At 38.5% G+C, this 18,177-nt stretch overlaps 1 protein-coding gene across 3 annotated transcripts in view; it reads left to right on the top strand.

The window, feature by feature from the left end:
- USP12 (ubiquitin specific peptidase 12) overlaps positions 1–17,155 on the top strand; it is a 36,028-nt gene extending 18,873 nt beyond the window's left edge. For 2 of the 3 annotated variants that reach the window (XM_042867689.1, XM_042867690.1), the window contains 6 exons: positions 358–584; positions 5,986–6,062; positions 6,268–6,351; positions 9,025–9,222; positions 12,418–12,496; positions 14,743–17,155. In XM_042867689.1, coding sequence (XP_042723623.1) covers positions 358–584; positions 5,986–6,062; positions 6,268–6,351; positions 9,025–9,222; positions 12,418–12,496; positions 14,743–14,844 — 767 coding nt within the window. In that variant the 3' untranslated portion in view covers positions 14,845–17,155. Of the gene's footprint in view, positions 1–357; positions 585–5,985; positions 6,063–6,267; positions 6,352–9,024; positions 9,865–10,750; positions 10,834–12,417; positions 12,497–14,742 lie in introns of those variants that run through there. The other variant, XR_006178191.1, reaches the window with a different exon arrangement.
- Positions 17,156–18,177: the final 1,022 nt, after the last annotated feature.

The following is an 18,177-nucleotide window of genomic DNA, read 5'->3' as shown; positions in this document are numbered from 1 at the left end:
CTGGAGTATGGTCCAAAACAAGCTATAAAATTTCGGGCAGCACTGTATGTGCACCAGTGTTTCAGAAGCAGAGTAATGGCCAAGTTTTCTTGCAGAATGGCTTACTTTTCTGGTAATTCTCATCAGCTATTTACAAGAATGTAAGCTATGTCTTTCTCCACCCCTGAGAATTGTTGGCTTAATAAATGAAGTCCTGATTTTGGTGGTGCTTTTACACAAATCACAGATGATTCAAACCCGAAACAAAGACTAATTCTGAAATTTTCCTTTTCTAAAAAAACTTGTTTATAGTATAGCACTAACCAATTCATTTTTAAAATATCCTGTTTCTTTTTTTTTTTTTTTTTAATCTTACAGAGCTTTTTGATAACTACATGCAGCAGGATGCACACGAGTTCTTAAACTACCTGTTAAATACAATTGCGGATATCTTGCAAGAGGAAAGAAAACAAGAGAAGCAAAATGGTCGCTTACCCAATGGCAATATTGATAATGAAAATAACAGCCCACCAGACCCAACGTGGGTTCATGAAATCTTTCAGGGAACGTTAACAAATGAAACCAGATGTCTTACGTGTGAAACTGTAAGTCCGTATTTCCTTCATAAAGCAAATTCTTCACATTACAGAACTTCGTTGCATGATTCATTTGTCTCAACAGACTGGTAGATTAGATTCATTTCTTTCCTCAGATATCTTACATCTGTATGAATGGTTTTGTTTTTAATTTGCCACTGAGAAATTTCCAGCAGCAGGTGCATGATTTGTATAAAAAAAGGTATTGATCATTATTAGGAAAATCCCAGTTGAATTTTGTTTGTGTAGTCATAACTTCAAAATTGAGATTAGAGAAGTCTAAGTTGATGTATTTGTAGGAGCAGTGAAGCCTGCTGCACAGGGCTGGGGAGTTTTTCTCCAAAGTGATGTCTTAAAGACTTAATGTCATATTTAGTCGTGCATTCCAGAAATAAACATTCTGAATCAGTTTCCATAGACTTCTAGTTGTGAAATTTAAATCCATTGAAATCATAGCACTGTTGTTTCCTCTTAAATGTCTGTCTACAGAAATTCTTTTCTTACTGGACCATGAGAAATAAGCTTCTTTTTTAAGTGAGCTGTGCTAAAATTTTCTTGGAGAATAGTTCTACAGTAGAAGAAATAAGCTATTCTGGAGAAAAACTTATAATTGAATTTTGCCTGCTTCAGAAAAAGCAGCACAATATGAAAATTACAGTAATTCTCTCATGGTCTGTGCCCTTAGATATTGTAAAAAGCTAAATGACTATATTTTTTGTGTGACTCTCTATACCTATTTGCCTTAATTACATAATGCACATATTTCAGCAATGGAAAGGAGGAATTAGTCAGACGAAAACTATATACTTGTATTTTTTCTGTCTTCTGGAAATATCATCTTTCTGATGTGGGGAAAAAAAAATCAACAAAAAAAAGTTTCCTAATGTGATATGTAATGCAACTGCAGACTTCAATAGATCCTGATATTTTGAGTAATTTAAGTGCTGATTTCTGCCTACCACCTTTTATTTCTGGTTTATGCTCCCTAGTTATTACTTCATGGCAACTGCAAATTACTTTTCTTTAGTTCTTGTACTGATTTTTTTCTATTTACTTATCATAAAATATGTCTTTAGTTTAGTCTCTTAATAGGACTGATGTCATTACCATTCCTCACTGTGGCATCATGAATTATTGCTGTCAGGATTTTGATCTACGTGCAGTCTTAACACACTCTAAAAATGCTGAAGAATTCTTTGCCAGCATTATTTTGTTAGTTACTGGACCTATCACAATTCTGAGCCTTCCTAATATTGCTTGGTTCTGTTTTTCTGTTAGCTGTTGCTGAATGGGATATGCCACATCTGCTCAAAGCTGGCTAGTTGAATTTTAAAGAATATCACAAGAAGAAGAATATCAGAATATCATAAATTTTCTTCTGTATTCCTAGCCCTAATAATCTGGAATAATAATCTACTAAGCATATCAGCTTCTGTCTGATTAAAACACAGTGAACTGAAAATAGGCACTTAGAAAGAAACACACTTAGACATAGCAAGTATGTAATACCAGTGTGAATAAACACAGTGAACACAAATGACTCTTTAATGCTTATTGAAGGTGTTGGCGGTTAGATTTCAAAGTGTAACTTAAAATGCTATACAGCAGGTTATGCAACAAGAAGTGAGTTAGTGCTTCTTAATGATAAGATAATAACCTTAGTTTTTGTTGGTTTTTTACTTAAATGTGCAATTTAATGCAAACTGAGATATGTTTTGTTTTTCTATTTTACTTCCAAATAGGAATGATCATCTTCTAACCATTCAAAACAGTGCAATCTTTCTAAAAACTGACAGAGCAAGAATTCATTGTAATTTTGGTTGTCCTGATTATAGAAAAGAGTTTCTTTCCAGGATGCACGGACTCATTAGCCCTTTTATTTAACTGGCTATTCTAGAAATTTATCCTCAGTTTAAACATGGAATATAGTGGAATATAAAAAAAAAAAAACCAACTGATTTGTCTTGGATCAAGTTACACTAAACAAGTTAGAAATCTGATTGTAAATTGTCTTTATGTTCTCTAGAGGTGATATCCTGTTATGATTCCTTCCCCTTCTGTGGTAAAGATATGAAATATGACGGAGTGCATATTACCTTTTTATTGTGGGTAGTTGATGGGAAAAAAATATGTAGAAGTTCATTGATTTTTTATGGTGTTCTCCTCAAAATTTCAGGAAGTTGTATCAGAGAACCAGAAAATAATGTTACTAACAAAGGGGAAACAGTCTTGGCCCAAAAACATTGGGTCAAAATGATGATGGTTTTCTTTTTCAGCAGTTGGTTTTATTCTCATTTTCATGTAACTCTCCATGATAGAAAGTTGTTATACTTCAGACTGAGGGGTAACATTAAGGAAAATCTCATGGTCTCTCTTACAGGAGCAGTATGGAGACTTATCTATGTCCTGCTCTCTCTTCTTCTCTCTCAATAAATCATGCCCTTCCTTTCAGCTTCACTGAAAAATAGTTTCTATCTTAGCATATATGGGAGTCTACAACTGCAAAAGTCTTTTTTGTGCGTGAGGTAATGCATATTGCTAAGTGAAATTCCAAACCAAAAGTAATACTTTTTTTTGTGGTAGCATTCTGAGTTTTGTCTGTGGCACTGGCCATCAGGCTACAGGTGAGCAATCTGTGCAAAATTACATCCAGGATGTGAGAACAAGGCTTGGTCCCTTTAACTAGAATCATAGAATGGCCTGTGTTGAAAAGGACCTCAAACGTCATCTAGTTTCAACCCCCTGCTATGTGCAGGGTCACCAACCACCAGACCAGGCTGCCCAGAGCCACATCCAGCCTGGTCTTGAATGCCTCCAGGGATGGGGCATCCACAGCCTCCTTGGGCAACCTGTTCCAGTGCGTCACCACCCTCTGTGTGGAAAAACTTCCTCCTAGTATCTAACCTAAACCTCCCCTGTCTCAGTTTAAAACCATTCCCCCTTATCCTATCACTATCACCCTCGTAAATAGCTGTTCCGCCTCCTGTTTATACGCTCCCTTCAAATACTGGAAGGCCACAGTGAGGTTTCATTGGAGCCTTCTCTTCTCCCAGTTAAACAAGCCCAGTTCCCTCAACCTTTCCTCATAGGAGAAGTGCTCCAGCCCTCTGAACATCTTAGTGGCCCTCCTCTGGACCCATTCCAACAGTTCTGGATCTTTCTTGTGCTTGGAGCCCCAGGCCTGAATGCAGTATTGCAGATATGTTGGAACTCCAGGTATAGATTGTTGGAATGCCTGAATTCTACATCACTATTCAGCTGCATATATTGTGTTAGGAGAACTCATGAGGGTTTTTCAATAGACTGGGACTTCATTCTGCAAATGATGAGGTTTTCTGACCATGTCCATCTTCATTTTACATCCTGTATATAGTTGGAATACGTAGCATAGAAGATAAGATTACTTTAGTCTGAGGATTTGATGTTTACTGGAAATAAATACATGATTTATAAGAAAATAGTAATGTTTATTGGAAATAGAACCTCTGGAGAGAAAGGGGGCATGGTTAGAATTGGAGGTTAATTTTAATTTTTTTTTGGTAAAACTATGTGAGTAAATTGGCAGTTCAGATACTGGTGGCTGAAAAAACTTAAAAACAAAGAATAGCAATTTCTGAACTATGAATATAGATGGAAAAAATGCACTTGATAAACCATAGAATGGCTTTTCATGATCTGAAATGCACAACAGCCAGTTGTTGTGCTGACTTTCATTTTCTCCTGCCTTTGCCAGTGGGAAAAGGGGGAGAAGTGGGGTGTGAGGAAGGGGGGCGGAGGGGGAGAGAGTGGAATTTGTGGTATGAAATAAAACCTACTTACTGAAAAAGAGAAGGAGGCGAGAAATAATAATAATGTTACATATGTATGTGTATATTTGTGTATATACACACACACACGATTGCTCACCTGCTGACTGATAGCCAGCCAGTCCTCAAGCAGAAACTGCAACCCTCTGGCTAATCCCCCCTCCTCAGTTTTGTAGCTTTTTTTTCACATGGTGTCTTATGGTATGGAATATTCTTCTGGCCCGTTGAGGTCAGCTGCCCTAGTTGTGTCCCCTTCCCCTAGGATTTCCACTAGACTCCTTTGCCTACCACTCTCAAGTTTGGTAGTTCTGAAAGTGATGTTTGCAGTGGGTTATTTTGAAACATGGCTCATCTCCATGCTCCTAAACTGTAGTACTTCCCTGGAGATGGGAAACACACAACCCGCTGAAGATGCGGGAGGCTTCTTTTCCCATCCAAAAAGCATCTTGAAAAATTTCTGGAAGTCTAAACTTAAACATTTAAATTATATTATAGACCTGATGCATACTGGTGTAGCAATCCATTTTCTGTGTGTGCACTTATTCTTGGAAATTTGTCTATAGAAGAGTGGGAGGAATTTTTCCCCAGTCCTCTCACAGATATTAGCAGAAGATTCTAACTCAACTCCATTTTGTTTCGCCAGTTATGTTAGTTCTCAGTAGTTGTCTTGACCAGCTGTGTTTTTGTTCTTCATGTATGCTGCCCTTAGCAACTGTGCCCTTCTCGTCTCTTGAGTCAGAGAACAAGTTTTCAGTACTGCAACCAGGCATGTTTTCTGAAAACATTCACCTTTGTATGTAGGAGTCATAAAAGGCAGTAGACATTCTCACCAGCAACACTGAATATCTCAAGGTACAAAAGGGAAAGACTACCAGATGCTAAAGGAGAGGCACTAGCTATTTCATGAATGTTTTAATAACGTTGCTGATTATCAGGACCACTATGGATTTCATCCATCACCATTTTTCAGGATTTGTGATGAAATTTCTTCTTTGATTACATTTACATTTAGTCTGGGGTAGAGGAAGCTGAAGGGAGACCTTATTGCTCCCTTCCAATGCCTGAAAGATGCTTACAGAGAAAACGGGGTTGGTCTCTTCTCACTGGTGACAGGTGACAGGACGAGGGGAAATGGCCTCTTCTGGCCTGCCTAAATCAGGGGAGGTTTAGGTTGGATATCAGGAAACACTTCTTTACAGAAAGGGTTGTGAAGCACTGGCATAGGCTGCCCAGGGAGGTGGTTGAGTCACCATCCCTGGATGTATTTAAAAACCGTTGTGGTGCTCTGGGACATGATTTAGCAGAGGGTTGTTAGAATTAGGGTAGGATGGTTAGGTTGTGGTTGGACTTGGTGGTCTTTAAGGTCTTTTCCAGCATGAACAATTAAATGATTCTACTTCCTTGGGCACATGTACATTTCCCTCTTTCTGAACAAAATTAGAAACAGAGATCTTGCAAGTGTCTGTCATGCTAAGACATTTCACTTGTAACAAGTTTTGGGAAACCATTATAAGGTAGAAGATATATTCTGTCAGGAGTGAAACTGGTAAAGAGTTGAATGAGTTTAACAGGTTTTAATCTGCTCTATTTTTTTTTCCCTGCAGATAAGCAGCAAAGATGAAGACTTCTTAGATCTTTCTGTTGATGTAGAACAAAATACTTCAATTACTCATTGCTTAAGGTAGATGCAAAAATCTGAACTATATTTTACCTGTCTTTTTTTGACCTTGAAAGAAGGAAGTAAAATTAAAAGCTCATGGACATTTGACTTAGCAAATTTTAGTTTGTGTAAGCTTACTAAAATGATGGGGCTTTTTTGCATACGTTTATACATATATTTTAGGTAAGAAGCTAGTATCTCTATAATGTTTTTTTTTTTCTTTCAGGGGTTTCAGCAATACAGAAACTCTGTGCAGTGAATACAAGTATTACTGTGAAGAATGCCGCAGTAAGCAAGAAGCACATAAAAGGTAGGTTAGATCAGAAGGAAGAACAATGCAAGTATTTTCATGAAAATACTCGTGTTTCTGCGTGTGTCTGTGTGTGTATGAGGCAGGAGGAGAAAGTGCTTTCTCTCCGAAATGTTCTCACTCTTCTTCCTCTAAAGTGTCAGTTGGTTATGTTTCTCTTACTTCAGTTCAGTGAGCCTCCTTTTGTAAGTAATGAGAATCTATCGAGAGTGTTCTGGGAGGCCTTTGATCATTATTTATTTTTCTCATTCTAAAAGTAATATTCTTAAGGCCAAAAATAAGATAAAAAGAGAAGTTGGGCTATGAGTGATGAAGGAAGAATTGCTGATAATGATGAAATTTCACTGATTTTTTATGGGACTCTTTGCATTTCTGTTCCTCTGAATAACTAAATCATTTTTACCGTTGCTGCAAGAAACGGTTTGATAATTCTGACTGAATTGGTGAAAGGTCTTACGCTTGTAACATTACTTTCTGAGTTTTTAATTAGCTGTGGTAAACATCTGTATGGCAGTGCTCATGGAAAGCATTGGAAGTTCCGTGGAAATCTGGAGTTCATTTGTGTAAAATATTTCTTGTCTGTCTAATATTTAATTTAGTCTTGTTTACATCTTTGAAAAAAACCTCTTGATTCTATGTACTGTGCTGTATTTTTTTTTTAATCTGAGAAAGGATTTGTCTGTGCATAGATGAGTTGAAGGGATAGGAACATGGAGCTGGGGACATGCTGTACTGGTTATACCACCGGTTCTTGTTTGTGAGTTTACCATAGATTTAACATGTGGCTTTTGGCATGTTTCATTTGCAAAGTCTGCATTCATATGTTGCTTAAGCTTACTAATTGAGGTGTACGAGGGTGGTTGCGAACTAAGGTCTGTCCTGTTGTTTTCTGTTGCCCTAGCTCTTTTTCTTTGTGGGAGGTAACATGATCCCTAACCATTAATAAGTTGTGTTGACATAAGCCTGCACTGTAGGCATGGACATACTGGCAAAACACAGCCTTTTCTTGTTTTCAATGTGACTGGTTTTACTGCAGTCACAATTTTCTTCCATCTCTATAGCATAATGTTTATCCATCATAGTGTCTTCTCAACTAGCAAAGGTGACTTTCTTCTCTGTTGAAAAAGCTCCTACTATCAAACACAGTTCTTTTATTAAAAGAGGACTTTAATTTTGCAAAAAGAATCAGAGCAGAAATTATATCCATATATCAGTAATAAAAAGTAACTGTGCTTCTGCCATCTGTCAGCCTTTCTCCAGCATTTTTCATTTCCTAGTTTCCTTGCAGACAAAGGAGAAAAATTGAGTCTAGCAGGGTTTCCACAGCTACTATCAAGTCTGTTTTTAATGAGAAAAAGGGAAGGAAGGATTTTGTCCACAGTCCCTTATCTCTTGAAAAAGAATTATGCTGTACAAACATATTTACTGACATTGCAAAAATGCAGTCTTAGTAGACGCATCTGAAACCTTCATTGGGCTGTACTGTTGACACTTTGGAGCTACTTTGATGGCTCAAGGCAGTTTGATAAAATTACGTGCGGGCAAATTTATCTCCCAGAGAATTTAAGTCTCTGTTGCCATGTCAGCTATGGTTTACTGATGTGAATTTGTAGGCACTGATGCAAAATTTCACTCCCTCAAACTAAGGGAAAGGGGCCAGCAAGCCATCAATAAAATTAGGTTATCACTTTCAGGCTTTGACTTCAATAAAATAATGCTGCAATGTTTGTACAAAATTACTGTGCTAGAGCTTAGCATTATCTTGTCTTGGCAGCATAAGGTGTGGGGAATAACAGTGTGCTGTCTGTATCTCTTGGTAGTGTTAAATGAAGGGCTTGATGTGAAAACTTGAAGTAGTATAAATGTGACAAAGTAGTACTGCCTTTTCTAAAACGCTTGTTTGACTTGACTGGTTTAATGGGAAATTGAACTGTAACAGAATCTTTGGAACAACTTTGTTGCAGTATCTCCACTGTATACTAAGTGGTGTTTAGGTTTGCTTTAGGAAACTCAGGAAAGCTATAGGGAGGTATGTCTAAAATTCTCTGTGTTTGTTTAACTCTGATAGGTAGCTAAACTCCACCACGTTGTGCTCCTGTTCCTTTTCCTCGGGACACGGGGGGGAAATATGTTGAATAATTTCATGGTAGAGATAAGGGAGATCAGGCAAAAGGCACTCAGCACAAGGAATATTGGTGTAATTTATTGCTTACTGCTAACACAATTGCACACGGACGAGAGCAGTGAGAAACTAAAGCCAAGCTACAAACACTTTCCCCTATCCACCCTCTCCTACCTCCTTCCCCCAGGGCAGCATGGGGCTGAGGTCAGTCCATAATGTCAGTCTGTGCTGCTCCACTGTGGTCACTCTCTGCCCTGCTCCATGCATGCTCCTCCTCCCATGGATGTCATTCTTCCCAAACTGATCCCACATGGGCTTCCCACAGGCTCTAGCTCTCCAAGCACTGCCCCTCTAATACAACTCCAGTTTTAGTTTAGCAGTGCAGGACAAATTCAGTATTTGTTACATGGATGGTGATGATTTGAGCACCTTATTAATACTTGCAACATTTTTTTAAAGACTTAACTGTGTAAGTTACTTGTTTGTTAATATCAGCAGAATTGTTTGCCTCAATACTGGAAATATTGGTTTTTGTTTGCTTGTTTTTTCAGGATGAAAGTAAAAAAACTGCCTATGATTCTGGCTCTCCATTTGAAGAGATTTAAATATATGGATCAGCTGCACAGATACACAAAACTCTCTTACAGAGTAGTTTTTCCTTTAGAGCTTCGTTTATTTAACACCTCAGGAGATGCCACCAATCCTGACAGAATGTATGACCTCGTTGCTGTGGTAGTTCATTGTGGAAGGTAATAACAGTATATTTTGTAGGAGATTTTTGTATAAAAGCTGAAGTGTTTTCTATTTTTTTTAATGAAGAAAAAAAAAGAAAGAAAGAAACACACAAAATCACATAGCTAATAGCATTTAAAGATCTCTTAAAAATTTCTTAGAAAAGAAAGCATTGTGAGGAGGTGCTACTAATCCAGACAGAATACATGGCCTTGTTGCCACCACAGTTCACTTTGGAAAGTAGTAACAGTGTATTCATATGAGTATTTATGTGAGCCTAACTATATCAAAAGAAAAATGAAACGTATCCCATATCATATAACTCTAATAACAGATTCTCCCTAATCCAGACCTACAAATTCTTTGAGTGTTGTTAACAGGTTAAGGCAGTTCCAGAGCTGCATTAAATACTTGTTCACTTTCAATTGCGTGGTTCAGGTAAGTGCATCATTTCCTTATCTGAAATCTGCTTAACAATCAGGGTGCTCTTAGAGTTCTTTGTTCATGTTGCAGTTATGGAGAATTTTCTTGTCTGCCCTAAACTGAAGAGCAGTGCATTATCACAGAGTTCACAGAATCGTAGGGGTTGGAAGGGACCTCCAGAGATCATCGAGTCCAACCCCCCTGCCAAAGCAGGTTCCCTACAGCAGGTCGCACAGGTAGGCATCCAGGCAGGTCTTGAACATCTCCAGAGAAGGAGACTCCACCACCTCCCTGGGCAGCCTGTTCCAGTGCTCCGTCACCTCACTGTAAAGAAGTTCTTGCGCACATTTGTGCGGAACTGCCTGTGCTGCAGTTTCTGGCCATTTCCCCTTGTCCTGTCTCCACACACTGCTGAAAAGAGTCTAGCTTTGCCACTCTGTCCTCCACACCTTAGGTATTTATAGACCTGGATAAAGTTCCCTTTCAGTCTAATTTTCTCAAGGGTGAACAGACCCAGTTCACTCAGCCTTTCCTCATAGGAGAGATGCTCCAGGCCCTTCACCATCTTTGTGGCCCTCCGCTGGAGTCTTTCCAAGAGATCCCTGTCTTTTTTGTACTGGGGAGCCCAGAACTGGACGCAGTACTCCAGATGAGGCCTTACCAGGGCAGAGTAGAGGGGGAGGATCACCTCCCTCAACCTGCTGGCCACGCTCTGTTTAATGCACCCCAGGATGCCATTGGCCCTCTTGGCCACAAGGGCACACTGCTGGCTCATGGCCAACCTGTCGTCCACCAGGACACCCAGGTCCCTCTCTGCAGAGCTCCTCTCCAGCAGGTCATCCCCCAACCTGTACTGGTGCATGGAATTATTCCTCCCCAGATGCAAGACTCTACACTTGCTTTTGTTAAACCTCATCCGGTTTTTTTCTGCCCAGCTCTCCAGCCTGTCCAGGTCTCGCTGAATTGCAGCACAGCCTTCAGGCGTGTCAGCCAATCCTCCCAACTTCGTATCATCAGCAAACTTGCTGAGGGTGGCCACTATCCCCTCATCAAGGTCATTGATGAAGATGTTGAACAAGACCAGACCCAGCACAGACCCCTGAGGAACTCTTCTGGTTACAGGTCTCCAAGCAGACTCTGCACCACTGACGACGACGCTCTGCGCTCGGCCAGTCAGCCAGTTCTCAACCTACCTCACTGTCCACTCATCTATCCCACACTTCCTCAGCTTTCTTATAAGGATGTCGTGGGGGACAGCATCAAATGCCTTGCTGAAATCAAGGTAGACTACATCCACTGCTCTCCCCCCATCCACCCAGCCAGAGACAACATCATAGCAGGCTACCAGGTTGGTCAAGCACGACCTCCCCCTGGTGAACCCTTGCTGACTACCCCGATAACTTTCTTTTCTTCCAGTTGTCTGGAGATGGCATCCAGCACCAGCTGTTCCATCACCTTTCCAGGGACAGAGGTGAGGCTGACTGGCCTGTAATTACCTGGATCTTCCTTCTTGCCCTTTTTGAAGACCAGAGTGACATTGGCTAACCTCCAGTCTTCAGGCACATCCCCCATTCTCCAAGATCTCTCAGAGGTGACAGAGAGCAATTCAGCAATCACCTCTGCCAGCTCCCTCAGCACCCGTGGATGCATCCCATCGGGTACACTGATGTTGCCTAGGTGCTCTCAGACCACCTCTTCCGTGACTAGAGGGAAGACTTCCATTCCCCAGATCCTCTCACTAACCTCCAGGGTCTGGGATTCCTGAGGGAGAGTTTTTTCACTGAAGACAGAAGCAAAGAAGGCATTCAGTATCTCCGCCTTCTCAGCATCCCCTGTTACCAGAACACCCCTCTCACTTGGTAGGGGAGCTACATTCTCCCTAGTCTTTCTTTTACTGTTAACATACTTAAAGAAGCCTTTTTTATTATCCTTTATCACCTTTGCCAGATTCAGTTCCAGGTGGGCTTTAGCCTTCCTCGTTTCATCCCTGCAGACCCTGACAACATTTCTATACTCTTCCCAAGTAGTCAGACCCTTTTTCCCATTGCATGGACCTTCTTCTTCCCTTTGAGTTTGTGCATGCTCATCCTTGCTCATCCACACAGGTCTCCTGCCACCCTTTCCTGTTTTCTTGCTCACAGGGACACACTGATCCTGAAGAAGAGCTGTTTAAATGTTGACCAGCTCTCACAGGCCCCCTTAATATATAGGCCCCCTCTAATATATAATATAGTTGTAATATAATTATATTATTTTAATTATATAACTATAGCTGTTTCAGTTTAAATTGGAAACCCTTTCATTGCTGTAAGGATTTTTCAATCTCCCAAATTATTAGTTTAACTTAGTTGTTTTTTTCTTTATTTTTTCCTTAACATTCAAACAGATAAAGAGATATCATATTGAGACTGTAGTTGAACTATGTGTTTTTCTTTATGAAGATTGTGAAATTCTTTGGGATTTATTCAATCATTATGAAGCATTAGAATAATTTATTTATTTCACATCTCTATTTCTATTTTATTTCCCTTCATTTATGTCTTCATGCCTGGGCTGCATAGTCCTTAATTTTATGTATAAAACATAGGTATGTAAGGTGTTGCTGAGAAAACTGTTTGAGTTGGTGGAAAAAAGGAAAAGAAACATCCAAACAGAAATTATATGGTAGCCCATTTAATTAGTGTTAAATGCTACTTACTACAAGGAAAAAAAGCCACACGCTTTAGTGAAATATATTTGTACATTTGTGTGTGTTGTGATCTGAATTCTTCTTTAATTGTATTTTACAGTGGCCCTAACAGAGGACATTATATTGCAATAGTGAAGAGTCACGATTTTTGGTTGCTTTTTGATGATGATATTGTTGAGGTAAGCTTTGTGTAACCCTGGATTTTTTTCACATACTTATCAGAGCACTTGCACGCCTGTTTGCTGCTCGATGACATAGAAGACATTATCATGCTAATGCCCATTCCAAATGAGAAAGAACTGTGAGTGTGGAGCTACACTTTACAATTTGACTGTACAACAATTTGAATTGTTTCACTTTTTATAACTTCTTAAAATAAACTTATTTATTGCCAGTGTCTTTCACCTTCATTTGGTAAGCTGTTCCTTTGGCCAGAGTATGTGGCAAATAGTGCACAGGTGAACTGATTTTACCATTATGAGAGTATACAATTTCTTGGCACAAGATGTTTATTCATAGTATGAGTACATATATTCAATGTCTGATCTATTGGGCTGCATCAGTCTGGTAGTGTTAGATGGAGTGACCTAGATGGTTTCAGAAAAAAATGGAACAAGAGTCAAAGTAAACTGAAACCTGTCAGATTGCAATGTAAAATCTAGAAGATAATCCTTGAAAAATCTTTTGCTTATGATATTGTTGCTAATGTTAGCCATGCTTCTAGGAATTCAAGAATTCCTAACAAGTTAATAAATAAATAAATAGCTTTTAACTAATCATAGAATCATAGAATGGCCTGGATTGAAAAGGACCTCAAAGATCATCTGGTTTCAACCCCCAGCTATGTGCAGGGTCACCAACCACCAGACCAGGCTGCCCAGAGCCACATCCAGCCTGGCCTTGAATGCCTCCAGGGATGGAGCATCCACAGCCTCCTTGGGCAACCTGTTCCAGTGTGTGTGAAAAACTTCCTCCTAATATCTAACCTGAGCCTCCCCTGTCTCAGTTTAAAACCATTCCCCCTTATCCTATCACTGTCCATTTTCTTCAACAGTCTTGACATTGTCAGCTTTTTTTTTGTCAGTTACCTTTTATTCTTTACTGAGGGAAAGAACAGTCACTGTTTTAGATTGTTTCTGCTTTTTGCTTGTTCTGTCATCTTTTTCTCCACTTTGTCCTTGCTTACGCAGCAACAGAAGTATGATTATGCTGTCCAAATCCTTTATTAAATTTAATTAAGCCTGTACAATGAATAATTTTCATTCTTCCTTACAATATACAAAACTGCATAATTAAAAACAAGGAAAATGAGCGAGACAGGTATTAGACTTACAGTGTTAATTGGCAGAGCAAGTCAAGGGTAGTAAGAATTTCTTATCACCAAGCCACATTATGGATTGTTTTTCACATAGTAAATGCCAAACATGGAAATATGCAGGGTTGCTGGGGAAAGTTAAAAAGGATTGCTTGTATGTCTTATCAAGATGCACTGTAAATTGAAATACCTTGATAAGGTCAAAAGTTCACTTTCCTCCAGGGAAAAAAGAAGCTGCTGTGGTAGATCTCATATAATTTCACAAAGTGCAGTCTTTCCAATTCCAGAGCAGTAACACCTGGAATTTCTTGTGTTTTTTTCCTTTATTTTTTCCCTCTGAGCCCTTCTAAGGAGGAAGGAAAGAATCTTTTCTTTTCTCTTCCCAGATCTTAACCATCTTGCTGTCTGTTATTCCCATGACAAGTTGGAATAACTTGCTCCTTCCTGAGAAAGATTCCCATTCTTACAATGGAAATGAGGTTAAATAAAGTCTAAGTGAAGGAAGATTTACCTTTCAGCCTTTTTGTTGTTTGTAGCCTAATTGCCCTTGGCATAGAACGTCAAGATAGCTTGCTTTTAGTTTGTTTCATATGCTAAGGTGATGAAAATCAGCATATACTCTTTGCACTTTACAGATATTTAAAATCTTTCCACAAAAATTGAATGAAGAACTGAGGAAAAAGTTAACCTTCATTCTCTGAGCTCTGATTTTTCTCATCTGCAGTTGATCAGCTTCCAGTGTTTAGGGTTAAAAATGATAAGTTGTACATACATTCTAGATAGTGAATTAAACATCTCAGCACAATATTGTTATTTTTTAAATTATTCCATGTGAAACCTGTGCAAGCAGTGCACCTCTGGTTGCGTTCATAGGTTCACCTAATCCTTAAAAGTGAACACGCATATGTGCATAACCTGTGTATCTGCTACCATCTGTGCAGCTGATGACAGATAGGAAACTAAACTTTAATGAATTGTAAGAGTTATTTGGATTTCAGAACTGTATCTAGTACGTGGAAGTTCTTTGAAAATAGTTTCTAGAGTGGAACTTAATGTGATGTATGTTATGCAAGATGTTCTTACATTAAGGGTTTGGTATTTTACATACAGAAAATTGATGCGCAAGCGATTGAAGAATTCTACGGGTTGACGTCAGACATCTCAAAGAACTCTGAGTCTGGTTACATCCTCTTCTATCAGTCTCGGGATTGAGGGGGAGTTACAGTGAAGAGAGATTGTTACGCCTCGCATCTTCTCTATCTTGGATTGGAGCAAGCACTGCAAGAAAGGAAGCTGGAAGCTCCAGGGGCAGTAGCACAGTTTGCACACAGCTAAGCAAAGAACTTGGGATTTTTAAGACCTTTGTATCATTTTCATTTTATTTGCTCAGGTATCATGCTGACTGCACATCTCCACTGCATCTCATAAGCAAAAAAGAGATACCAGCCACTCTTGCAGGAGCTTTCTGTTAGGATGTACTGTCTCCAAATACTGGTCCTAATTCAAAGCCTATTAAGGTCACTGGAAAACCTTTCATGGAATTCAGTGGAATTTGAATCAGATTCTAGCAGCACTGCCAGATTGGTGCAATAGGAGCATTAGAGATCTCTATTTTATATAGACTTCATATGTAAGAGGTAAAGGACTCTATGTAAACTGAATTTCCTGTGCTTAATTTTGAAAGAACGAGGCTGGAACGTTACTGTGTAAGCAAAAAGATATATCTGGGCCCAATTGCCTTCTTGATAGTAGTAGTTTAACCGAAGATACAAACTGGTGTCAGGGAGGCAAATTATGTTTTGCTTCTCTGAAGAAGCTTACGTTATTTATAATGTATGATCGGGAACAATCAGTCAAGATTATGGCTTTTAGTCTCCGTATGGGGAAAGGTTTGGTTTGTAATAGTATATGTTTATTTATAAATTATTGTTACTTAGGATCTTGTTACTTAGAATCTCCTTTATTCTAGCTGGTATTGGGGATTTTATATATTAATTTGAATTAAAACTAATTATGTTTAAATGTTTAAAGAAAAAAAAAAGCTGATATAAAGTCTAAAAGCAATGCCTGCAATGTCTTTAAAAATGAGTAACATAGAGAGATTTCCTTCTGGAGGAACTGGTATCTAAGTGGGGTACGTTTATTAAATCAGAATATTATCTTTCCATTAATGTGTAAAAAGTGATCAAAATAATACATAGAAGACTTTAATGAATGCATATCACAAGAAAAAGGTGGTGCGGTGGTGGTATACCAGTCTTGATAGTTTTTCAGTTGTTTGTTAATGTCTTGTGCTCTAAGCAGTTTGGAACCATTCTCAGAATATCATTCCCTCTCCTAAAAATGGATCCACTTATGTTACTTATGTTGGTCACGTGGGTGACTGTTTCAAAAACCACTCAACGTCTCAAGTACAAATTGTGTCTAAGCAATAAAAAGAAATAGGCTTAGAATTTCATGAGACTGGAGATATACTACAAATTCCTTTAAAAGTAGTATAAAGAAGAGGATTTTTCACCCCTAGGGTGAAAAATTCTGAAACCAACTGCTTATACTTCACTTTAGGTTTATGAAATAGCATTAAGAATTAAATCTTGACAAAACACCTGATCTGTAATAAATGTGAACTACTGTGATTCGACATTCTTCCTCTTAACAGTACTTTGTCTGTCAGTAGCTGAATGTAACTTCTGGAAAGTCGGGGGATATTCATTCCTGATGATGGCAATCAAGTTTCGGATGTCCTTGTCTCCCTTCTTCAGCTAGTGATTTCTACCTTATTGTAGTTTTCTAAGGTCATTTTATTGATACTGTTGCAAACTTTAAAAAGAATGTCTCCTGTCTGCTGCTATAACTATTTACTTACCTGTATCTTTTAGCTCAGGAAATGACTTCACCTATTCGCTCAGTTGAACTAATCTTTAACAGGGTCACTGAATAAATTGGGCTATTTAGCAACTGTCATACTGTAACAAACTGCTTTTGTAAAACGCAAAGTTTCTAAAGCCCTGGTTAGGCTAGAACACTTTTATATAAAATCATTTATAGTGATCAAACTGTCCAAGAACCAGCATTGCAAAGTAAAGCTTCAATATTGTGGGGGATGCAGAAAATACGATTGGATTTTTCTTAAGGAATTAAAATAGTTTTAAAACCTTTTTTCAGCTTTCTGTGGGAAAAGGGCTAACGGGTGAGGCAGTTGATTAATGCTGCACATTAAAGGATGAAGTCCTTTGCATACTAAAGGTACAGTATTGTAAAAGAACTAAAGAACTGTCGTGTTTCTTTTTTACTAATTGATAAATGTTTGGTCCTTCTTTTTTTGTGGCGTAGCTCAAAGCTGAGGCTAGTTGCTAAATACTTTATACCCTAACAAAATGTAAAACACTTGTGTTTTATTCACTGGTTTTACTTCTGCAACTTATTTTTGTAAGACACTGACTTTTATTTTGTGTAGGGTTTTTGAGATAGTATTCCAAATTACATATTTCACTTTGCTTTTTTTTTTTTTTTTTTTTTTTTTCCAGCAGAAATAATTGTAATTTCTCAATTAAACTATTATCAGAAACTGCAACTTTGTTAGAAAAAGTAAAGAAGCAGGGAAGTGCAAAAGATAACTGTTTGGTATGTAAAGCAGTATGGAATTATTTCTTGACTATAATACAGGGGGGAGTGTGGGAAAGTTGTCAGTTGTTGTAAATGGTGGAAATGATTTGCTGTGTCACTATGTAAAATGTTAATTGGGACTACGGTCCTCTATTTTGTATATTGGAACAAAAACTAATATGAAATAAAATATGTTCTCTAAAGGTAAGTACTGCACCCTTTGCAGAGCCCTCATGGTCAGTCTGCTGTCTTCTGTGCTTTTCAGTGTTTCACACCCTCAGTATCTGGAGTGTCCTGTGTTAGGCTGACAGCCCTGAGCTGTGGGAGGAACGTGTTTAAATGCAGTGCCTTTTATATCTCAGTTTGCTGTTACAAAAGTAGTTCTGTGGCAATTACATTTTTCATAATGTAGTTCTCTAGAATTGGTTTTTAAGTCGATTGTTGGTTTCTGAGTTAGAGAGGAAGTATTTTGGAATACTGTTCTTCCTGATTTCCATTTCTTCTAAAAATCAGAACTTTATATATAAAGAGTGCATCCAAGTTACCTAACGGATTGCCACTTTGTGGGAGTGGAAGCTGAAGGAATGAAAAGTCAGAGTATTTACAGAGCTAGCATAAGAGAGAAGTGACTGACCAAAGAACTGGAACTCAGCATCAGAACTAGAAATGCTCCTGATGACAATATCCAGTGTGATTTGGTTTCAAGTCATTTTCCACTTGGGAACTCTACTGTTTGTAATGAATAGACATACTATTTACAAACAGATCGTACCCTGCTGTATTTGAAGTCGTGATTATTACATCCGTGGCCTTTCACTGTGTGGAACAGGGACTTAATCATTCACACACATACCTTAACATTGAACTGTGTTGTCAGAAGTTTGTCACGTATCAGGTTGCATATCTTTAGGTGAAATTCAGATGTTAGCACATGGGGAT

Source organism: Lagopus leucura, unplaced genomic scaffold (assembly GCF_019238085.1).
Source record: "Lagopus leucura isolate 7727_CA_CO unplaced genomic scaffold, USGS_WTPT01 Super-Scaffold_100001, whole genome shotgun sequence".
Taxonomy (NCBI): domain Eukaryota; kingdom Metazoa; phylum Chordata; class Aves; order Galliformes; family Phasianidae; genus Lagopus; species Lagopus leucura.
Note: the sequence above shows the minus strand (reverse complement) of the source record. Positions and strands in the feature narration are given on the sequence as shown.